Source organism: Gorilla gorilla, chromosome 4, assembly GCF_029281585.2.
Source record: "Gorilla gorilla gorilla isolate KB3781 chromosome 4, NHGRI_mGorGor1-v2.1_pri, whole genome shotgun sequence".
In the NCBI taxonomy this organism is placed as follows: Eukaryota; Metazoa; Chordata; class Mammalia; order Primates; family Hominidae; genus Gorilla; species Gorilla gorilla.
The window spans coordinates 13914320-13939466 of record NC_073228.2 but is presented as its reverse complement, the minus strand read 5'-3'; the positions used below and the strand labels follow the sequence as shown (position 1 = coordinate 13939466).

General features: G+C 42.4%; 1 protein-coding gene across 18 annotated transcripts in view; it reads left to right on the top strand.

The window, feature by feature from the left end:
* TNRC6C (trinucleotide repeat containing adaptor 6C) overlaps positions 1–25147 on the top strand; it is a 148910-nt gene that overhangs the window by 80100 nt on the left and 43663 nt on the right. For 11 of the 18 annotated variants that reach the window (XM_055388798.2, XM_055388800.2, XM_055388801.2 and 8 more), the window contains one exon: positions 11623–14232. In XM_055388798.2, the coding sequence (XP_055244773.1) occupies positions 11623–14232 (2610 nt within the window). The remainder of the gene's footprint in view (positions 1–11622; positions 14233–25147) is intronic. The other 7 variants (XM_055388811.2, XM_055388807.2, XM_055388794.2 and 4 more) reach the window with 1 other exon arrangement.

Here is a 25147-nt window from a genome sequence, read left to right as displayed (position 1 = left end):
CTTGCACAGCTCTGAGAAGGGAGGAAGATGCTAGCCTTTCAGAACGGTGGTTTTGTCATGTGTGTCTTCATTTGTTCATTGAGCAGAACATTTGTTGAATGCCTACCAAACATCACATACCCTGCACCGGGGATGGACAATTCATGAGTGAAGTGTTTTGGAATAACCAATAAGTAAGTCAGCCACTTCAAGGTATTGTAACAGAGATAAGCATAGAGTGCCACATGGAAAGGACAACTAACCCAGACTACGGATAGGGGACTGCAAGGAAGCCTTTCTGGTGGAGGTGATATGAGCTGAGTTTCAAGTTAGCTGTGCTGGGCAAAGAAGGTGAAAGGGCATCGCAGATGGAGTGACCTGCATGCACGAAAAGCGCAGACCCGCAGTTGTAAAGCCTCTCAGTAACCGCTGCAGGCTCACTGTGGCGGGGGGCAGCGGGAAGATGTAAGGCTACAGAAATTGGCTGTTGGTATTACTAAGTAATAGTAATAAACCAGCATAAAAGCTTCTTTTGGTAATAGAGCCAAATTAAATTCAGATTTAAAGCTCTTCCTCCAAGTTGCTTTTGGAACTTGATAGACTGATTCTGAACTTCATCTAGAAGAGCGAATGTACGTGAATAGAAGAGCCAAGAGACTGAAAAAGCATAATGAGCTATCACTTTGAGCTGTGATCCTCTAGTAATTTTAACAGCGTGTTTCTAGGACAGGAGTAAACACAGATCCAGGAACTATGATATAAAGAGAGCAGGGGGAAAAACAGATGTATACACGGAGAGTTGCAGATCACTGAGAAAATAGTGGTTCAGATCAATATCGAGTGCTAGAAAGCCATATGCAAGACAAATATAAGAACTACAGAAAGATGACGTAAGAGAGTATTTTCTAAATCTTGGGATAAAATTTTAATCATAAGCCATGAAAAGAAAGACTGACAAGTTTGAGTGTATAAAAATTTAAAAGTTTTGTACATGAATATGAATAAAATCTGAGAGGACATGTTTACAGTGTAAATAGCAAAAGATAAATATCTCAAAAATGCCAAGTGTTCCTACAAATCAAAAGAAAAACGGTCCCATAGAAGAACGGGCAAAGAATGTGAACGGGAAGAGCATAGAACTACCACAAATGGGTCCTAAGTATGTTGAAAGTATTCCCTTGTGGCTGGGCGCGGTGACTCACACCTGTAATCCCAGCACTTTGGGAGGCCGAGGCAGGTGGATCACGAGTTCAGGAGATTGAGACCATCCTGGCTAACACGGTGAAACCCCGTCTCTACTAAAAAAAAAAAATACAAAAAATTAGCCGGGCGTGGTGGCGGGCGCCTGTAGTCCCAGCTACTCGGGAGGCTGAGGCAGGAGAATGGCGTGAACCTGGGAGGCGGAGCTTGCAGTGAGCTGAGATGGTGCCACTGCACTCCAGCCTGGGCGACAGAGCGAGACTCCGTGTCAAAAAAAAAAAAAAAAAAAAGTGTTTCCTTGTAATCAGGGAAAAGATAAATGGAAACAGCATTGATAGATCACTTTTCACTTACCAAATTGTCAAAACTTTAAATCTTGTTAATATTCCTCTATTATAATAACACAGTACTATGGATTGAGTGCTTATCATTTGCAAGATCCAGTTGCTTTACACATATTAACTCATTTAATCTTCTCAAGACCCTGTAATCACCGCAGGCGACCAGCGAGAGTGTGGGAAAAGGCGACACTGGTGTGCTGTTGGTCGGAATGTAAGGAGGCATGTGGCAGGATTTATCAAAATGTTGGGTAATATGACGTAGCTGTTCAGATACAGGAATACATCCTGCAGACACCTAGAGCACAGCTCTTTACTGACGACTGAATGCTCTGCATTTGTCCTCTGCCCAGTGGCATGAATTAATAACAGGCAAGTTGGAACGTGTCGAGAGGCAGTAGGGACAAAAACAGAGTTGACTGTATTCTTTACAGAACAGGCACAGGTGTAGATAGCATTAGTCTTCCAGTGACCAGCAATCTCACTTTATCCTGTGATGATAAAGAGCAACCTGTGTTTGAGAACCAGTTGAACTTTTGCTAGGCTGCAGGTCCCCACAGAACAGCAATTTCAAATCTTGCCCCCTACCCCCACTCCCTACCTCTTATCAGGTCAGCCATCCCCTCTGTTCTTGGTGTCACCTTCTTGCCGTCACGCACATTGGCCCGGGCATTGGGCAGAAGCTTCATTGGTTTTGTAGCATTATTGATGTCAACAAGTATCCCATTTTAGAAGGTAACCAAGACTTCTAATACTTGCATGCAAAAATAAGTCCTAGATGCTTTTAATATTCGATAATGCTGATGTTGAAGTGAAATTCAGTCAAGTGAAACCAATTTTGTAATGGGCTGACAATTCTAAATGGAGCTTTCCAGCGTCCAGCTGACCCTCCTGCCAGTGGTTAATGCTGTGACTGTTCTCAGGCAGCATCCTGTGGCTGCCATCCCTCGTGGGAAACGCAGGCTTGCACACAAGGGCATCCAGAGCAGACAGGGCAATAAAGGCCTAGAAATGCCCCCTAAGGACTGGGAGAACAACAGAGGGGAGCCTACAACAAGCCCGAGAGGAGGAGGGCCTGTGGGCATTTCAGCTGTCAAAGGGCTGTCCTGAGAGCCCGCTGCCCCCGGGCAGCCCCAGAGGACAGAGGTGGAACAAGAGTGGCGGAAATGTAGGGTGGTAGGCAGGGTTTTCAGATTTCTGGAAGAACTTTTATTCCTTCCCCCTTCACTGGCAGTAGCCAAGGAGAGATAGTCAGTTATTGCCAATGGTGGAAGGGCTTCTGCAAGACAGGTAGGCCAGGGTGCCTCCCAGCCCTGGTTCCAGGTTCTCTTTAGGTAAAGACTGTTACCAGCAAATGCAACATTGGCCTTCTCATAAAATAATACAGGGGAAAGTAGATTTGTAAATTCATGTATTGATTTGGATGGGAGTATATTTAGCCAAATAGCAACAGATCTTAACTGGGAAGATGAGTATTAGTAAGTACAGTGATTTCCAGAGATTCCAAAGAATGCCACCTGATCATGTCAGGTTTAGTGCAGATTATGTTTTGCAAGTCTGCAGGATAGCTCCAGCTTGAAACACTTGAGAGCTTTTATCTTTAAAAAATAATAATAATAACTTCTTGTGCCAAAGGCAGAACAATGTATTGTTTTGGTGGCTGCTTTGTACATTTATAAACAGAGGCTTTGATTAATATACGGCAGTGTTTGCTACTTAGATCTTTTTTAGATAGAGGCAGGAAAGTAATTAAGAAGCTGGACACTTGCCAGTTTACATATGGGGCTCATTTAGAATATTACAGCTAGTGTTGGCATGCCAAATGTTTAGGAGTTGTTTAGAAAAAGGGAGAAAGAAGGAGCGGAAAACAAAGGCAGGATGAGAGAGCCGCAGTTTATTCGCCTGCAGCCAATAGGCAAAATGCCGTTATTCCTTTGGCTGACTTTCAAAAACACAGAAGAAAAGTGGCTGTGATGCTAATTGTAACTGGGTCCTGAAGTGAAAATGTTTGTGACAATCGAAAGAATTTAAAGAGGAAGGAAGATCGGTTTAGTGTCAGCTGCAATTAGATAATCAAAGCTGTAAAATCCCATCCGTCCATGCCTCCACCCCTAGTTGAAGGGGATGATTCGGGTGCCTCCTGGAGTAGAAAGGGCATTGCCCAGCCCTGCCCGGCTTGCGGCCGCGGGCGCCCGCGGGTGGCCCGGACGCAGGCTGGCCCCGGGAGCTTCCTGGCAGCTCCCTGGCAGCTCTACAGGAGGCGGCTCTCGCTGTACCCAGCCGACATGTTGTAGCGAGAGGCCAGGCGAGCCTAGATGCAGGCGTAGAGGCAGCTGTGCACGCGAGGTGGCGTCTCCTAGGAGGGTTGGGCGGCACCGTCTGCAGGTATTTCCTCACCCGTCAGCCCCTCGTAGAGCAGGAGAAACGGAACAAACACGGAACAAATAGTGGCTGCTTCTCGCCAGTCCGTTTGTGACATAACATTCCAGCGTGTGAGTGGTAGCTCGGCGTCCCTAAGCTCTTGGCTGCAATTCAGATTGGATAAAATGGCGTCTTGGAAAAGAGCTGCTTGCTAAAGATCTGCCGCACTGAGCAGAGACTTACCCATGGCTTTCCCTACTGTGGTTTCTCTCTGCTGGGCTGGCACGGGCAGGCCTTCCCAAATTAGGAAGCAAGCCTCCTTTGCCCCCAGTTTCCTTCTTTATTTAATAGACTCTTAACCTTGAGGAAGCAATCTCATTTTACTGCCGTTTTGAAGAAAAACACAAGGCAACAAACTTATTCTTTTGGACACTATTTGTGTTTCCAATAAATCTTGTACTGTGTTCTGCGTTTCATAATTCCTTGTATTTATAGTAGTTGACAGATGAAATGTTTGGGAGTCTGTCCAGCAATGGAATTTTGAATTCAAAGTACTTTCTCCCTGAGATCTTTACACCTAGTAAATGCAGTAGAGGGGGAGGCATCTTTGGTTTTCAAAAGCTGAAGGCTGTTGTAGCATTTATCCTGCCCCTGAAAACCAAGCAGCGAAGGATTTGTGGTATCAGTAAGCCTTAGTAAACATATACTGTCAACTGTTGAAAGCATTGCGAACTAGTTTTTATAATACATATTATTTCAGTTAAAAGGACTGTGATGATAAAGAATGAACGCATTTACTATTTGTCAGTGTTAGTACCAGTACAGCATTCTGCACACCTCTGAGTAAATCTTGTCCACACTTTCATATCTGATTAAATCTGATACCTAATTAAAATTTTGCTTACCATGGCTTTTGGAAGCTCTTCATTAAATACTTTTCCAGGAAAATTTTATCTTTGTATGCTAACATTTTGGAATTTAAAGACAAAGGAAAGCTTTTCTCTTTCAGCCATGCTATTATGTAATCCTTTTTAATTTAATCACTTAAGACAGTTATGTTGCTTAGATTTTTATAGACACCTATTTATAGACTGTGTAAACCACTTAACAGCAGAAGAAAAGAGAATTTAACGTTATACATGAGCTTCATTTCTTTTTTCTTTTTAAGGCTTTTCTTAGGGGAAAAATTATGTGATAATAGAATGTTGTGGTGGGAAGAGCACTAGATTATATTCTGAAAACTCAGATTTCAGTTCATTCCTTACCGTTTATTAGTTACAAACCCTGGCCACTTGGCCTCTCTGAGCCTGTTTCTTCATCTGTAAAACTGACATTGTTTGTGAGGGTCAGTTAAGCTGATGTGTATGGAAATACTTCAAACTCCGAAATGGTATAAAGTATGTGATGTCTTGGTCCATTTCAGAGTTTTCATTCATTTCAAAATGGCTGCTCTTAAAATTCGGTCATTTCACAGATTTTTTTTTTTAACGAAATTTAACCTTTTAGACTGCATTTTCATTTTTGGAATAAATCCTGGTATTCTGATTAAAAGAATATGTGGTGATGATGATGGTGCTATTGGTGATGGTGATGATGGAGTTGGTGATGATGGTGGAGATAACAATGATGGTAGTGGTCATCATGATGCTGGTGGTGATCGTGGTGGTGCTGATGGTGGTGGTGGTGTTGGTGATGACGGTGTTGGTGATGGTCGTAACAATGGTGATGGTGGTGTTGGTGATGATGAGGAAGAGGAGACATTCAGGGATTTGATAGAACTAAAAGCGTATTTTAATTAGCTCAGTATGCAATACAGTCCCCGGTTTGGGGGTTTTGTATTTATAATTTTCAGAGAGATTCCTAAGCCTACCCTTCAAAAAAGAGCTTATAAGTAGTAGGTACTTTTCTCTTTCTCCGTGAACCTGCATTGAATTTTCAGTAAAATTAATTTGTGAAGAGCCAGATCATCTGATGAGGTGGAAGAACCAAGAAGTAAGGAACAAGAGAGCAGCTGAAGTATGGGAAAAAAAGGAAAAAAGAATAGCAGTATGTCTCATAATGGTAGCCAAACATGGAATGTCAGCAGCTGCAGCCTGAAACTTCAGTGGGCTGGGCTGGGCTGGGCATACTCCCTGCTCCTCTCCTGTGACAGAAGATGTACCAGGCCACAGTGTGGCCCCGAGGCTGCAGCCTATCCCAAGAAGTGCAAGGAGGCTATAGAGGTGGGAGAAAAGAGATGGTTGGTTGGTTGATTGGTTCCTTCTTAAGTAAAATAGCATTGTTCCGAATTGACTTCTATAGTAAAACATATTTTTTATAATTTTTTTTATTTCTGTGGGTACACAGAAGGTATATATATTTATGGGTTACATGAGATATTTTGATACAGGCATGCAATGTGTAATAATCACATCAGGATAAATGGGGTATCAGTCATCTCAAGTATTTATCCATTGTGTTACAAATAATCCTATTATACTCTTTTATGTATTTTTTAAATGGACAGTGAAATTATTTTTAGCTATAGTAAGCCTGTTATGCTAGTAATTACTAGGTCTTATTTATCCTTTCTAATTATTTTTTGTACCCATTAACCCTTCTCCACTTCTCCCCACCCCTCACTCTCGCACTACCCTTCCTAGCCTCTATCTTCGTAAGTTCAGTTATGTTCGTTTTTAACTCCCACAAATAAGTGAGAACATGCAAAGCTTGTCTTCATGTGCCTGGCTTATTTTAATTAACATAGTGACCTCCAGTTCCATCCATGTTGTTGCAAATGACAGGATCTTATTCTTTTTATGGCTGAACAGTATTCCATTGTGTATATCTGCCATATTTTCTTTATTCATCTGTTTATGGACACGTAGGTTGCTTCCAAATCTTGGTTGTTGTGAGTAGTGCTGCAGCAAACATCGAAGCTCTCTCTTCAATATACTGATCTCCTTTCTTTTGGGTATATACCTAGGATTGAGGTAATATAACTTATTATCAAACCCTATCTATGTTTTCAACATAGATTCATAGTCTCAGTTGTAATTTTTTCTAACTAAAAAAGATTTTGAGCTGTCAGTTCCTCTTGTACTAACTTCTTTGAATAGATAACCCAGTATTTTTGCAAGTAACTTCAGTTAAGTTGGTTGCTAGTCAACATGGCAACCTAAGCTTAATCTTAACTTTACCTTCAAGACTGAAAATTTAAGCATCATTTATATTACTAGCAAACTACTTTCAAGTATTGATAAGAATTATTCATTCATTCAATGTATGTTTATTTACTGCTTCTTCTCTGTCAGTTACTCTGCTGAACACTGGCAGTAAAAATAGAGCCAGAATAGGCACCCCTTGCCTTCATGGTGTTTACAGCCTAGAGGGAGAACCAGCCAGTCACACGATGACTCACACTAGAATGTGTGCTCCCTGAGAGAAAGAAGTCGTTCATCTTGTTTATGGCTGTGTCCCCAGCACAGTAGCTGCATATAGGAGGCACTCAATAATAGTTATTGTTTCAATTGAGTTGGCAAGCTCTGGGCCCATGAGCCACATCTGGCCCATCACCTATTTTTGGAAATAAAGTTTTGTTGGCACACAGCCATCCTCATTCTGCTTTTGTGCCACAGCAGCAGAATTGAGTAGTTGTGACAGAGACTATATGGCCCACAAAGCCTAAAGCATTTTGGCTATTAGGCCCTTTACAGAAATTGTTTGCCACCCTGGTTGGTCTAAGTGACTTGAAAGGAAGACTGTTAAAATGAATGTATGAGGGAGTCCTAACTAGGGAACAAAAACGTCCCAAATTAAATGTCCTTGGATTTGAGATAGGAAAAAAGAATAGACATTGAGCCCAGGCAGGGGATGGCACCTTTAACAGCCCTATCTTTGGGAGGGCAGGACACAGATGGCACCTCGAGGAACTGTCTGGAGCACAGAGCAGGAGAAAGAATGATATGAATGGCCTCAAAAGAGACCCAACCATTGGTGACCCACTGGGCATTCATTTGGAAAAGAGCACTGTATGCAGTGTTGAGCACATTATTGCGGGTGGGGCGGCAGGGGGCATGGGAAGAGACCTGTTGGAAAGTTATTTACAGTAATCCAGTCAAGACATGAGGGTGCTTGGAACAGGGGCAGTCAGAGGGAAGTTTTATTTCTTGTTTTAATGGAAAAGGTTCTAGAAATACCCAATATGTAAAGTCAACAGGCATGACTTCATCCTTATGGCATCCTATATGGCCATCCTTTTGGCACTTCAGCTATTGGGGGTGGATATTGGCCTTTGTAGAAGTGACTTTGCTTCCTGCCAGTATTGCCCCATTGGTGGTTATTTTGCTGTGGCATAGTTGAGATCTACACCTCAAAGCCCGGGAAGGTCTGAGTAGGCGGTGTCATTATAGTGGAAGTGGTTCCCTCAGAAGATGGATGTGCTTGTTCAAAGCAGTCTGGGCTGTACAAGTGCAGCTGATTGGTGACTTCAGCTAGAACTCAGATTGTAGCACTATGCATGTATGGTTTTGTTTGCCCAGGAAGCATATATTGTTTGCCTATATGTGGCAAGCATTTTGAATGGAAAACTAAAGATATTTGCCACGCCCTCAAGGAACTCACCTTCAGAAATTAGACACTTAATTCAGGGATCAGATGGGTTTTTAATCAGACTGCTCTGCCGCCTGATTCGTATCACGTTTAAACATAAAAATTAAAAATTTTGAAAATATTTTTTCAATAGAAGAAAGTATATAGAAAATAATATAACTGTGTCCACAATAGAGATTTAACATAATATCATGCCATATTTGCTTCAGGGCTCTCTATTTTAAAAATGTTATAGGTATCATCCTCCAACCCCGTTCTGGTCCCCATCCCACCCCCAGAGGGAACCACAATTCAAAAATTGTAGTGTTGTGTCACTTTCATCTACAGTGTGACATTAAAGTGCATTTCTTGATTATTAATGAGGTTGATTATTGTTTCATATGTTAATGGCTTATGAGTTTTCTCTTTTCTAAATTGCCTGTTCCTGTCCTTTTCCCATTTCTGGTTGGGTTGTTGGCCTCTTTCTTACTGATTTTTAGGATTCTTTTTTTTTTTTTTTTTTTTGAGATGGAGTCTCACTGTGTTGCCCAGGCTGGAGTGCAGTGGCACAATCTCGGCTCACTGCAACCTCCACCTCTTGGGTTCGAGTGATACTCCTGCCTCAACCTCCCAAGTAGCTGGAACCACAGGCGTGCACCACCGCACCCGGCTAATTTTTGTGTAAGTAGAGACGAGGTTTCACCATGTTGGCCAGGCTGGTCTCGAACTCCTGACCTCAGGTGATCCACCTGCCTCGGCCTCCCAAAGTGCTGGGATTACAGGCGAGAGCCACTGCGCCTGGCCGGGAATTCTTTAAGCTGATAACCATACATTATCTGTTGTATCTTCTCCCTGCCTGTGGCTTGTTTTTTTAGCTTTCATTATATGATATCTTTTGTTATATAGATGTTTTTAATATTAGCATAGTCAAATTTATCACCTGTTTATGTCTTATGTATTTCATGTCTTCTACAAGACGATACAATGTCCAAGGTCATAGAGATGGTCTCCTTTGCTTCCTTAATAAGCTTTAAGAAGTTTTGCTTTTCCTAATTCGCTGTTTACTTTATCTGGCATGTATACGATGTAAGGGATCTACTTTCATTTCATGTGGCTAGACAGTTGTCCAACAGCATTTATTAGCCACCAGCTTATCATGCTATCCTTCTTTCAAACGTGTCATATAATTGAGTATGAACCTGTCAAATTGGGGGCTGAGCAATCCTCAAGTCCTCAAAGTAGACCATTAACAAAGGGCAGATCATTTTACAGTGTGACTGTTGTGGAATGGAACCAATAATACTGTGTATTCGAATGGCACCTCACGTATGGAAAAGAATGCACTGGTCAGCCAGGTTGTTAACCCCCTGCTTTCTGGGTGTGGGTTGCAGTGAGTGCTGTCTTAGTCAAGAGGCAGCCTGCCTTATGGCACAACCTGTCCATGAGGGAACCCAAACTGATGGTAAAATGAAATGCGGTAATATTTGCTGGCAACAAGCCATAATCTCTGTGTGTTAACTTGGTCTTATTTTCTGTGTCAAATGAGGAATGGCTTATTTATCTCTTTAGTTAGTTATTATATTAGATAGTTTTTAGAGTATGTGCGAAACCAAATTGTCATAAACCGGGGTTATAGAGCCAACCCCTAATAATTGGCAGTGAAAAGAACCTAGTCATTTTATAGCAGTTTCAACATTTAAAGTTTTCTGTTGCCTGTCTTCATTTTTCCTTTGTAGTTTTCACCTGGAATTACGTACCTACTTTGAAATCACCTAGAGCATAATTCTAAAATCATTACATTGCTCTTAAATCAGGCAATAAAAATCTCTTTTAGGTTGATATTAGCTTTAGTATGGTCTTTCTAATGATAGTTTTTTTGCACACTTCCTTTTTTTCCTTTAGCTCCATCAAACTTTAAAAGAGAATTTATTTGGGAAATTCATGTTTTAACTGTCCATAAGATTTTCTTGTTAAAATAAATTTGAAGAGAACATAATTAAAAGGATCTAAAAGAGAAGAAAATATTTTATTGCAGTTTATTTGTATATTGTAGTATTTAGAGAAACTCACCAAGGATTTCTAAATCACATATGTGAGTTTGTTGTATATTTGGGTTAAATTTTTTTTTAACATTTCTTTTACTTTATTTTTTAGTGATACATACTTGGAATAAAGTCTGCCAAAAAGTTGATCGAAATATAAGTTTGACTGTGATGTTGGAAATACTCAAGTAATTATTGAAGTCATAGGAAATAAAATGTAGATCCAAACAGGGGATTCTTTAAAAGGACCCGAAGAGTTAAATACTATAAGAAGATGGCATATAAAGTTATTCTAGGGATCGCCAAAGAAAAGGCTCTAAAGAAATAGAAAACAAGGATTGAGAGAATCTTTAGAGATCCAAAAAGATAGCACTTGTGGGGCTGAGATTCTTCTTCCTTCTTTTTCTTCTTTTTTCTTTTTTTAGTGATGTCCTTGAGCTACAGATTTTTTTTTATTATGAATGTGCAGGAGACAGTGATAAACCAAATTGCAGATAAGATCAGATAAAGTAGTATACAGCTAATTAAACATTTCTAATCCTTAGTATTTTTGATACCATAAGATAGCATTGTCTCATATGTCTTTTCTCTCTTTCCTTCCGTCACCACTTCCCCCACCCCAAATATTGGTTCTGTTATGATTCTGCAATGCAATTTACAATTTTTTTCTACTGAAAGCCATGTTTCGCCTCTATATAATACTGTAACCTAATTAGAGGTCTTAAAGAGAACTACAAGGTTTATTCAAAACTCCACGTGAACTTACTGTCATTGCCAGTGTTTCTCAGTCTCTGTATTTATAGGAGTTGCAAAGTCACTTATCTTTCAAAGCTGCCTTTACTACAGATGCTTTCAGAGATGCTGATGTGCTAACGTGCCTTGTGAGTATTCTCCAGGGCGAATAATAGTACAGTGTAGTGGTAAGAATTGATATAATTTTAAAAACATTAACGCTCTTTAAAATGGGATCTATTAAGAAGACAAATAGCTTTTTTCTTTAAGTCATTTTTTTAGTCTTTGTCATTCAGATTTGAAGACTTGAAATAAAGAGCTTCCCCAAAGACTAGTTAACAGTTGATTCATTGACAAATGAGTAGAAAATCTAATTTCGAATTTTGTTTCATCTTTTTCAGATCTCAGTCATAGTGGATTGGCAGATCATTATGAAAATTCCCACTGGGGACAGCAGCCTACTTACAGAAGCGAAGCCAACTGCAGCTGGGATAAAGTGATAATAGATAGGACTGACAAGGAGGCGTGGCCTTCCATCACAGGAACAGAGACTGAATCTGCCTCAGAATGTACTACAGACACTGACTCTGCCTCCAACTGTGGCTCAGAGAACAGTAGCATGGCTACAGGGAGTGCCCAGGGCAACTTCACTGGACATACCAAGAAGACAAATGGCAATAATGGCACCAATGGCGCACTCGTCCAAAGCCCTTCTAATCAGAGTGCCCTTGGAGCAGGGGGAGCGAACAGTAATGGAAGTGCGGCCAGAGTGTGGGGTGTAGCCACAGGCTCCAGCTCTGGCCTGGCTCACTGCTCTGTCAGTGGTGGGGATGGAAAAATGGACACTATGATTGGAGATGGGAGAAGTCAGAATTGCTGGGGTGCTTCCAACTCCAATGCTGGCATTAATCTTAACCTTAATCCTAATGCCAACCCAGCTGCCTGGCCTGTACTTGGACATGAAGGAACTGTGGCGACAGGCAACCCTTCCAGTATTTGCAGTCCAGTCAGTGCCATAGGTCAAAATATGGGCAACCAGAACGGGAACCCAACAGGCACTTTAGGTGCTTGGGGAAACTTGCTGCCGCAAGAGAGCACAGAACCACAAACGTCCACTTCTCAGAATGTGTCTTTCAGCGCACAACCTCAGAACCTTAACACTGATGGACCAAATAACACTAACCCCATGAACTCTTCACCCAACCCTATCAATGCAATGCAGACAAATGGACTGCCAAACTGGGGCATGGCTGTTGGTATGGGGGCCATCATCCCGCCCCACCTGCAAGGCCTTCCTGGTGCTAATGGATCATCAGTTTCTCAAGTCAGTGGGGGCAGTGCTGAAGGAATAAGCAATTCTGTGTGGGGACTGTCCCCAGGTAACCCTGCCACAGGAAATAGCAATTCTGGGTTCAGTCAGGGGAATGGAGACACTGTGAACTCAGCATTAAGTGCTAAACAAAATGGATCCAGCAGTGCTGTGCAAAAGGAAGGAAGTGGAGGAAATGCTTGGGATTCAGGACCTCCTGCTGGTCCTGGAATACTCGCCTGGGGAAGGGGCAGTGGCAACAATGGCGTTGGTAATATCCATTCAGGAGCTTGGGGCCACCCCAGCCGAAGCACCTCTAACGGTGTGAATGGGGAATGGGGAAAGCCCCCAAACCAGCATTCCAACAGTGACATCAATGGGAAAGGATCAACAGGGTGGGAGAGTCCTAGTGTCACCAGCCAGAACCCTACCGTACAGCCTGGTGGTGAACACATGAACTCCTGGGCCAAAGCGGCATCTTCTGGAACTACAGCAAGTGAAGGAAGTAGTGATGGTTCTGGCAACCACAATGAAGGAAGCACTGGGAGGGAAGGAACGGGAGAAGGCCGAAGGCGAGATAAAGGGATTATAGACCAAGGGCACGTCCAGTTGCCAAGGAATGATCTTGACCCAAGAGTTCTGTCTAATACTGGTTGGGGACAGACTCCTGTAAAGCAAAACACTGCCTGGGAATTTGAAGAATCCCCTAGGTCTGAAAGGAAAAATGACAATGGGACAGAGGCCTGGGGTTGTGCAGCTACTCAGGCTTCAAACTCAGGGGGGAAGAACGATGGGTCCATCATGAACAGTACAAATACCTCTTCAGTATCTGGGTGGGTCAACGCGCCACCTGCCGCTGTGCCAGCAAACACAGGTTGGGGAGACAGCAACAACAAAGCGCCAAGTGGCCCGGGGGTTTGGGGGGACTCGATAAGCTCTACTGCTGTTAGTACTGCTGCTGCTGCCAAGAGTGGCCATGCTTGGAGTGGGGCCGCAAATCAGGAGGACAAGTCACCCACCTGGGGTGAGCCTCCAAAGCCCAAATCCCAACACTGGGGAGATGGACAAAGATCACATCCAGCCTGGAGTGCAGGAGGGGGAGATTGGGCAGATTCGTCGTCTGTCCTTGGACACTTGGGGGATGGGAAGAAAAATGGAGCTGGGTGGGATGCTGACAGTAATCGGCCAGGGCCTGCTTGGAGTGACAGCACGAGACCTGGGAGCAGTGGCTGGGGCAACAGCACAAATACGAAGGCCAATCCAGGTGCAAACTGGGGGGAGACTTTAAAACCTGGCCCCCAACAGAGCTGGGCTAGCAAACCCCAAGACAACAATGTGAGTAACTGGGGAGGAGCTGCTTCTGTGAAACAGACAGGAACAGGGTGGATCGGGGGGCCGGTACCAGTCAGACAGAAGGACAGCAGCGAGGCAACTGGCTGGGAAGAACCCTCTCCACCGTCCATTCGCCGCAAAATGGAAATTGATGATGGTACCTCAGCTTGGGGGGACCCAAGCAACTATAACAGTAAAACTGTAAACATGTGGGATAGAAACAACCCGGTCATCCAGAGCAGTACCACGACCAATACCACCACCACCACCACTACCACGAGCAACACCACACACAGGGTCGAGACGCCACCCCCGCACCAGGCCGGTACTCAGCTGAATCGATCACCGTTGCTTGGTCCAGGTAGGAAAGGTATTTCATGTTTCTTTACAAGTTAAAAAAAAAAAAAGCTTATTCTCATTATATATTCATGAATACTCCGAGTAGTGTTTTTTATGGCAAATAGCATTAAAATAATTTAAGTTCCCTATCACCGTGCAATATTGTATCTAAAGATTATCCAGTGAGAGCAAAGTAGGATCCTCTGGTGGTTTTCTATTCAAGAAAAAAATATATTAAGCACACTCAGTAGAACATCAAGCGAATGTTTTGGTGGTGGCGGTGGTGGCCTGGGGTGGAGATGATGGATTTGAAAGCAGTGACAGTGCATGATTCCAAGATTTCGTAACCATTTGGATACAGGAGCAAAGAAGATAGGATAGACATGGTTCAGAACTTGGGCAAGTTAGCAGATGACTGTGTCAGTTCACTGACATGCCCATGAGCACAGCAGGAGGCACAGAGCTCCAAGTGTCCAGTGAGGACAATAAAAGGTCCCAGATATGGAAGACCAGTTCTCAGCCAGAGGGGCAAGGTCCAGAGTAGAGAGATTTTAAGGTGGCAAAGTCGTGAGCATGTTTCAGAGCTGTTAGAAAGGAACAGGTGGAGATGAGAATGAATGAAGGAGGGAAGAGATCCCTGTGTCCAGCAGGACAAGGGCACTTCATCCATCTCGTGAAGCAAGGAGCAGGAAAGAGCGCTGCACAGGTGGGCCAGGCTGTCATGGCCAGAGGGCCAAGGCCACCTTCTGGGGTTCTTTTCTCTCTGGGAGTGTGAACACTAGCCCAGAGTGGAGGAGGGCTGGCTAGGAGCAGCAGCACGAGTAGAGAGGGAGCATGCATTAGCCCATGTAGAGGACAGAAACAGAGAACTGACTTGACTGGGGCCCCTGGGGGGTTGCTGGGCAATGTCAGGGCCCAGAGATCACCATACACGGTGAATTTATTGGGACCTGCCATGTACTAGGCTGTACTCTAGTAGCTGGGGAAACTGCAGGAAGCAAAACAGTCAAAACCCTGCCATGGAGGGGTCTAGATCTAGTGAGAGTGGCAAACAACACACGAATTAAAGTATATACGTAGTGTTGGGCAGTGATGGTGCAGGGAGGAAACAGTAAGCCCAGAAGGTCTGCATGCGGGGGCCAGTGGAGTTGGGGAATCACCATCATGTGTAGGGCAGCCTGGGCATTTGGGCACCTTTTTGGTTTTTGTCATAAGCGTTCAACAGGAGAATGTCCTCCTTGCTGCATTAATTCAATTATGACTGCCCTACAGGAACTCCCCTGGCCCACCAGCTGGGCCCTCCAGCCTCCTCGTAGACTTCTTGGTGGTTCACTTGTACCTCTCTGAGGCTGCCACATCAGGAATCCTTTATGGATCCTCAAGACAGTTTTAGCCTCCAGCTAACGCATCAGTGTCACTAAACCAGAGGTCAAAAATCAGTGGTCCATGGGCTGCACCTAGTCCCACAAATGTGCCTTTTTGGCCCACATTTTTTCTGTGAATTGGCATTTTTTTAATGCAAATGTTTTATATTAAATTCCAGATTTCTGGCTTCCTTTGGAAACCTGAAAAGTCTAACATTGGATTCACATGGCAGCAGTCAGTCAGAGCCACTTGCCTTCATAAGGGCCTGTGCATTTTCTCCATACCGTGTCACGTTGCCCCCCGACCCCTGACGGTCCCCAACACTGAGGCTTTTGATCAGTAGCCATTGAGCATCATCAAGCTTGTGTTGCTGTTCTTACACTGGGCCTGTTTACGTTAACTGACTGGTTCCTTGGAGTACTTGAATTTGTGATTCCAATTTTTTACTAATATATGACTAATATTTCTAGACCCTTACATTTTATAAAGTACTTGGGGGGATAAGGAGAAGCAGGAAGAAGGAAAATGAAGGGATTTGAAAAATAAGATTAGGTCGGGCGTGGTGGCTCATGCCTGTAATCCCAGTACTTTGGGAGGCCAAGGCGGGCAGATCATCTGAGGTCAGGAGTTCGAGACCAGCCTGACCAACAAGGTGAAACCCCATCTCTACTAAAAATACAAAATTAGCCGGGCATGGTGGCGCATGTCTCTAATCCCAGCTACTCAGGAGGTGAAGGCAGGAGAGTCATTTGAACCCAGGAGGCGGAGGTTGCAGTGAGCTGAGATGGGGCCATTGCACTCCAGCCTGGGCAACAGAGTGAAACTCTGTCTCAAAAAAAAAAAAAGAAAGAAAGAAAAATAAGATTATTCCTAAGTAAGGAATAGTCTAGTGGGACAGGCTAGTAATATCAAATTTAATAGAGTTTAATTAGCATTATAGTAAAGGTATGCAGAAAGTGATCTGAGAGCCCCCACCTGTAATCCCAGCTACTTGGGAGGCTGAGGTGGAAGGATGGCTTGAGCCCAGGAGTTCAAAGCCTGCCTGGGCAACATAATGAGACCCCATTTCTTTAAACAAACAAACAAAAAAGCTCCAGGAACAGAATTAATACAGTCATGCATCGCTTAACAATGGTGATACATTCTAAGAAATGTGTCATCAGACAATTTCAGCATTGTGTTAACATTATAAAGTATAGTTACATAAACCTAGATGGCATAGCCTCCTGCTCACCTAGGCTACATGGTACAGCCTGTTGCTCCTAGGCTACAAACCTGCACAGCATATTACTGTACTTCATACTGTAGGCAGTTGTAGGACGATGGTAAGTATTTATATATCTAAACATGAAAAGGGGACATTAAAATATGGTATAAAATATTTAAAATGGTGCACCTGTATAGGGCACTTACCATGAGTGGAGCTTGCAGGACTGGAAGTGGCTGTGGGTGAGTCAGTGAGTTAGTGGTGAGTGAATGTGAAGGCTTGGGACACTACTGCACACTACTGCAGACTACGCACACCACTGCAGACTACTGTACACTACTGGAGACTACTGCAGAGTACTGTACACTACTATACACCACTGCAGACTACTGTAAACCACTGCAGACTACTGTACACTACTGCAGACTACTGTACACCACTGCAGACTACTGTACACTACTGCAGACTACTGTACACCACTGCAAAGTGGAGTTCAGCACTGTACACCACTGCAGAGTACTGCACACCACTGCAGACTGCTGTAGACTTGAACACTGTACACTTAGGCCACACTACATTTATTGAAAGATTAAAAGATACTTTCTTCAGTAACACTTAGCTTAAAACACACATTGTACAGCTTCACGAAAGTATTTTTTATATTCTTATTCTATGAGCCTTTTTTTTGTACCTTTTAAACTTTTTTGTTGACTAAGACACAAACGCACACATTAGCCTAGGCCTACACAGGGCCGGGATCTTCAGTATCACTGTTGTCCACCTCCACACGTTGTCCCATTGGAGATCCAATAACAGGAAGTACAGTAAAGACATAAACTGGTAACATAGTCTTGTATTAGCATCATCAGTTGTGTGTGCTAGACCTTGCTGTGACTGGCCGCACAGTAGGTTTGTTTACACGAGCATCACCACAAACACGTGGGGAATGCATTCCGCTACATTATGATGGGTACGGCGTCACTAGGTGATGGGAATTTTTCAGCTCCATTATATATAATCTTAGGGGACCATTGTCCTGTACGCAGTCAGTTGACCAAACTGTCATTATGCAGCCCATGACTATTTTAAATTGGCTTGCGTGTCCCATCCACCCTTAGTGGATAGTCCCAATTTGAGTGCCAACTCCTGGAAGAGCTCAGGCTACAGAGGGCCCTGTGCCTAGCACTGGAGTCGTGCAATAAATGTGATCTGGCCATGGTTGGCAGTCGTATATGGAGCATTTTTATGGATCATCTCATTGAATTTTTACAGCTCCTTGGGCCTCGTTTTACAAATGAGACCTAGGAGATTAAGTAGCTTTCCAAGGGTACATATGTGGGAGGGAGATGGTGAAGTCTCAGATGTGTAATATATACCATGACCTGCTGACATTTCTAAAATATTACATCCATGACACCCTACAGAGGTTAGAACCACATTGCATTTGTTGGGGGATCTCTCCCCTTTGATAGGTGATCCTTAGAAACTTTTTCTTTTAGAGACAGAGTCTTGCTATGTTGCCCAGGCTGGTCTCAAACTCCTGGCCTCAAGCCATCCTCTCACTTTGGCCTCCCAAAGTGTTGGGATCATAGGTGTGAGCCACCATGCCTGGCCAGAAACTACTTTTTTTTTTTTCTTGAGGCAGAGTCTCACTCTGTTGCCTGGGCTAGAGTGCAGTGACACAATCTCGTCTCACTGCAACTTCCACCTCCCGGGTTCAAGCGATTCTCCTGCCTCAGCCTCCCAAGTAGCTGGGATTACAGGCGATCACCACCATGCCTGGCTAATTTTTGTATTTTTAGTAGAGACGGGGTTTCATCATGTTAGCCAGGATGGTCTCGATCTCCTGACCTCGTGATCAGCCAGCCTCGACCCTGCAAAGTGCTGGAATTACAGGCGTGAGCCACCACGCCTGGCCCAGAAACTACTTTTAACTTGTTTTTAGTAGCCAAAACATGGGAGCTTCATGCTGAGAAAGGCATTCTTGTTCAGTTAAAAGGGCCAAAATAATTCTCTTTTATATGAAAAATACTTATAGATTTTTTTAAACAAATTGCACACATTATCACCAAATTTAAAGAAGAAAAATGTGCTGTAACTGCTACACCTTAACAGAGTGTTTCTGTACTCTGTTCTCCCCTGCAACTCTTGCAGCCTGTGCATGCGTGTGCTCTTTGTAGGTGTAGCAATACTATAGGAGCAGTTGCAAACCTAGTTTTACCAATTAACAGAGACAAATAAAAAGTTACACAAATTTTTTTCCATGTGGAAGTGTGCTCACATGCTGAAAGTATGTTAAGTTTAGTATATTGTACAACATATGGGGTTATTTGTTCATTTTTTTCATTTATAGCATTAATCTCTTTTTCTACCACTGGCATAAAGTGGCTACACTGAGTATTATTCCTGCCCTGTATTACCTGTGATGTTTAACTCTCAGACATGAACCAAGCCTTCTTTTGCAGTGAGAGCAAAGTTCATCACCCTTAAGAATTACAAGTAATCATAGCCTTTCACTCTCCAAACTTGTTAGACCAAGCTATTATTTGAGCCTGTAGAAGTAACAGTTCCACACCAGTTCCCTTCATAGAGGTGACAGCATGCAGGAGTGGCATTACCCCCGGTGGCAGCCCCTTGCCCTCCTCTCTGGGGACTGTGCCATCTGGGCAGTCAGGGTCAGCAAGGGCAGCAGCAGTCTCAGCACCTGCTGGGCCGTGCTGCCCACTGGCTTGAATGCCTGCGCAGCTTTCCATAGCTACTGGGATTCCCAGACAAAAGCCTTCCACTTGTGACTACTTCATGAAGTTTCTGCTATTTTTAAAGTTGGTGTTTTTAGGTTTTATTCAGCATAGGTTGACGTATGCTGAATTTATAGAATTTTCACTTATGTCAGAGTTTGGGTTTTAAGTTGTTGATCATTACCACTTAAGGGTATTGATCTCTCCTATCTTATAAAATATGATTTCTGAATTACATTTTTTGTGTGTGTGTGTTGTTTTAAAGGAACGAATGCTACAGTACAATCATTTTTGTCCTATGCTTGTTGATATTAATTAGTTTTCTGTGAGCCTGAGGAAAACTGGTAGTATTTTAGGAAATGCAGTATAGCTTCCTAAACTGGATTGTCTGGACCTGGTTCAGGTTCATTCTGGAGATAAAACAACAGTATTAGTCCAGAGAAATATCCCTGTGCCTGCCTTTTTATCAGAAATTGTAGGCTGCCTGAGAAGGGCTCCAGAGGCCGCACTTGACACAGGATGTGAAGTTGTCTACACTGGCTCGCATACATCCTCCTCCTCGAACATTGCCTCAATTACTCAGTCTCTGGTGCGAGCCAGAATTGCAGGACCTGCTACCTTGTGCTCTGCTGTGCATACGAAGCTATTAAGTCGTCATAAAATCAGTCTGCTGTTTTACCAGTTAGTGGGATGTGGCAGAAAGGGAGAAAGTGCAAACATAGCATTTATGTGTGTTCTAAGGGAATGAAAGCAGATCCTAAAAATACTCAGCAACATGATTACCTCGCATACTCAGACATAAATATTCTGGGACACTTAAAAACCAACTTGCAGACACACAAGAGAACATTGAATATTAATTAACAAAACCATTTAGTGAGTAATGGAGCCTCATAGTTGGCTCTGAGTCTAACAATGAGTTTGAAGAAGAACTTCCAGGGATTTCATCTCTGAACTCAGATTTCACTGAAATGTAGATAATTTTAGAGTCAAATATGAAGGCCATTATACAGTTGATCCAAGCTAAACCAGCAGCAGTGGGGTAGTGACATCTTACTGTGTCTTCCAACAATGGCTAGAAGTAAAATATCATTACATGTGCCAATCAGAAAACTGGCAGGGAGTATACTGCTAATACTGATCTTAGTCTAGAATTTGTTGTGTGTTCATTTTGCTGCCTATTTGCAGCTCTTCAGAGATGTATCTCAGCCATAGCAGGTATTCCAGCTGTGCTGGTGGTGACCACTGTGGGCTCCTAAAAGTTGGCAAAGGCTCTAGCCAGAGGCACACTTTACTTTGCATGTGGGTACTTAATCTGGTGATATTTGCTTTAAAACTTAGTTTTCTGAAACAATTATCATCTTACAAAATATAAAAGCAGAGATTGTGTGCATTAATCATGGAAGAGGCATATCTCCAATTCACTAAACTAAAACTTGGAAAAAATTAGATTTAGGAAGCTTCTACCTAAAAAGATGAGACATGTATTGTTTCTATAAGTCTCATTAGCAGCAGAAGTCCTGTCCTAGGAAGTTTATCATTCTTTAGTATAAAAACTACACCAAAAGACAGTCACCTGCAGATGGAGTGAATCAGCAAGATCCTGTTACAGCTCAGCTGTTTTCACATAACTTCAGAAATAGATCCCATTGACCTCTGCAGCCAGAAGTAATTCTATTTTAAGCACTATGCAGTAGTTACTAAAAGAGGAATGATCTGAGTGATCTGTGCTTTTTGTGGATGTGGGATTTTTCTTGGGTTTGGATTTGGCTGGGTTGTTTTTGCTTTCCTGTGTTTGAGGGGTTTGGTAAGTGGGGCTGGACTTCAGCAAGGACTGGGGAGTTGGGAGCCTGCTACGGAAGTAGGAAGAGATGCTTCTCAGTGCAAGTCCGTGGCGTGAGACATGTGAACCCCACATGCAAAGGCCTTAGCTTTAGGTACCTTCAATTCAAAATAGATAAATGATGAAGACAGTTGAAAATACAGTGTGAGGCCGGACACAGTGGCTCACGCCTGTAATCCCAGCACTTTGGGAGGCTGAGCCAGGTGGGTTGCTTGAACCCTGGAGTTTGAGAACAACCTGGGCAACCTAGTGAGACCCACGTCTCTACAAAAAATACAAAAATTAGCTGGGCATAGTGGCACACGCCTCTAGTCCCGGCTACTCAGGAGGCTGAGGCAGGAGGATCACCAGAGCCCAGGGAGGTGAAGGCTGCAGTGAGCTGTGGTTGCACCACCACACTCCAGCCTGGACAACAGGAGACCCTGTCTCAAAAAAAAAAAAAAAGAAAAAGAAAAAGAAAAGATAGTGTGCCCTCCGCCACCGATAGCAGTAGGAAAGAGTTAGCCCATTAAAATCTGTATTAGTATCGTGAAATCAAAACTATATAAGATGGTTTTCCTTTTCTAATACTTCACATGATGACTCAATAAGGCAGGCAGAAGAAGCTGTTCTAAGGGAAGTTACTGTGCAGCTCAAGGCCCGTGGTCAGCTTCTAGAAAGGAGCCCGAATCTGTAACCCTCAAGCAGAGTCCCCTGACTTTGGAATGGAAGTGTCAAATGCCCACCACAAAGGCTTTCAGAAAAGTAGGATACTTTGCCATCTGACTGTACTCTTGTATAATGAGCAAACTCTTCTATATAAAGTTTCATTGTATAAAGACCCATCTTGATTTCAGATAAGAAAGTTTTATTGATCTTACAGCTATCAATTCTGCTCTGTTCCTCCATAAGCAAGTACCCAACCAGCCATCATAGTAAATTTACATTAAGTTTAAAGGCCGTTGGTATGAGTAAAAAATCTCATCTCATTAATATTTAGTCAGTACCTTAAAAAGCCAAGCACATAGCAAGCACTCAATAAATGCCTGATCGATTGCATTTTTAATCGTTTATCTTTTTTTTTTTTTTGGAGACAGAGTCTTAACTCTGTCGCCCAGGCTGGAGTGCAGTGGCACGATCTCAGCTCACTGCAACCTCTGCCTCCCAGGGTCAAGCAATTCTGGTGCCTCAGCCTCCTGAGTAGTGGGTACTACTACAGGTGTGTGCCACCATGTTGGCTAGGCTGGTCTCGAACTCCTGGCCTCAAGTGATCCACCTCAAGTGAGCCACCATGCCTGGCCTAGTCCTTTATCATATACTGTTAATTAATTACAATTGGCCACCTTTTAACGAAAACTTTCCTCCCAAAAAGGACTGCCCATCACACTTATAAAGCTATGTAAGTGGCATCTGTGGAACAAGCTATAATTAATTTCTTATTTCATAGAGGAGAGAATTTCATCCACTGACTTAATTATCTGTAGTGCTTAAGATGTGATGTGCTTAACAATGTTCAGTGAGAGAAAGATTCTCTGTTTCTTGGTCCTATTTCTTGGCCTTTTCTCTGTCTGCTGCTCATTTTTATACCCAGCTTCCAGGTGTACTCTATGTTTTCTCCATTCTGAAGGAAAGATGAAGAATATATATTTTAAAATTGAACGAAAACTACATATCCTGGCTGTGTTTTATTATCCCCATCTCTGTTTGTTAATTTGAAGAAATTGAAGGGAGGTAACGATTCTAAGACCCCATAGTACGGAAATATTCTGCAAAAAGCAGTAGTATTTGAAGGATCATTTTTAAAAGTTTAATATCAGTATTTTAAATGTAAGAAATTTGTTCTACCTCATCAATTCTAACTTTAAAAGAATCCCTATAAATTATTAACAAAAAGATGCCAAATTCACTCTGATGATAAACACTTAACAGTGGAGATTATTTTAATTCTATGTATTTAAAATCATTTTCTGTGTGCTGAAAATACTTGTTTTGCATCAAAATTTTCTATTGCATTTCAGTTTTTAGCATCTCTTCTAGAACCTTTAGAGTGTCAGATGGTACATCCTAGTGTTTCTGTTAGGATGGCATTGTAGGTAAATTATAGTCTTGCCAGATTCAACTGAAAATGAAAATACTGGGCCAGGTGTGGGGGCAGGCATCTGTAATCTCAGCTACTCAGAAGCAGGAGGATCGCTTGAATCTAGGAGTTCGAGGCTGCAGTGCACCATGATCACACTTAAGAATAGCCACTGCACTTCAGCCTAGGCAACGTAACAAGACCCCATCTCTATTAAATAAATATCAAAATGGAAATATTTGGTTTTTTAATTTTTTTGAGTAAGCAAGAGTTCTTCCATTTCTAAGATTTTGAAACATGATGCTTGCAAGTCGTTTGCCTTCTCCATGAAAATACTCACTAGACATTTCTCCTGCCTTTAAGAGGAATTTAAAATTCTTTATAAAAATCAATGAACTATGCTTACCACAATGTTAGTATTTATCCTTAGTTTTGACTTAATTAAATAATTTGTAATACCTATTGCCTTCTCAAAGAGATGGAGGTCTAGAGATGATAAACAAATTATAGGTGAGTTCATTATTTAATTACCTACAGTAAATTAGTATTTTTATAGCTAATTGGTCTTTAGCAACACATGAGTTATTTTAGCTTACCAAAACCTTGATAATTTTTATTAGCTATGTTAACATCTCTGATTTAGTTTTGTCCTTTCAATTTGTAAAACTACTTCTCCCAATATATATTATTGTCTTTTGTGTAATTAAAGGTAATATTATAGTTAGCAATTGCCGGCGATAACTGGTTAGGGCTAACTCCCCTGTTATTGGTAACTATTTGCATAATATATTCCTCAGCATAGAGCTTGTAATTTAAAATGATTTCTAGGTTGCGTGTCCTTTTGTTATTAATCATTCTTACTGCATTTTCTTAGAATAAAGAGTATCAAGGGAACTGATTCCATGCTATTTTTAGTCAGAAAATTAATACATTTTGTAATTGATATTGTAATATCCATGTTGAGGCCAAACAATGTAAAATTGATGGTTAACTGTTTGCATTTTATACTGTAAGTTTTTCTCTTGCACACAGTCACATGCTTGCTACAGTTATGACTTAAAATATTTATATTTCTGTCTCTGAGCAAAATGTATCTATATGAAAATTACAACTGATACAAGCTGTCAACTTATCAACAGTGTCAGGTGAGCTTATGGCAGAAGCAAAAGATTAGAATTTGAGTTTATTTGGAAAAATAAAATTGACCTATGCAATATAAAATGTTTTTTATACTGAAGTGTGAAGGGCGTGGGGAAATCCTTCTTATTGCCTGGTTTCATAACCTCTTCTGTGCCTGTAGATAATGCAGTTGGCCCTTGAACAGTTTGGGATTAGGCTTACCAAAAGTATAACTTAGGACTTCCCAAAAACTTAACTACTTGACCAGAAGCCTTATTGATAGCAGTCAGTTAACACATACTTTTTATGCCTTCAGAGTTTTATACAATAAGATAAGCTAGAGAACAGAAGACATTATTAAGAAAATTGTAAAGACTGGGTACGGTAACTCACGTCTGTAATCCCAGCACTTTGGGAGGCTGAATTGGGGGGATCACTTGAGGTCAGGAGTCTGAGACCAGCCTGGCCAACATGGTGAAACCCCGTCCTTACTAAAAATTCAAAAATTAGCCGAGCATGTTGTTGCATGCCTGTAGTCCCAGCTACTCAGGAGAGTGAGGCATGAGAACCCCTTAACCCGGGAGGCGGTGGTTGCAGTGAGCCAAGATTGTGCTACTG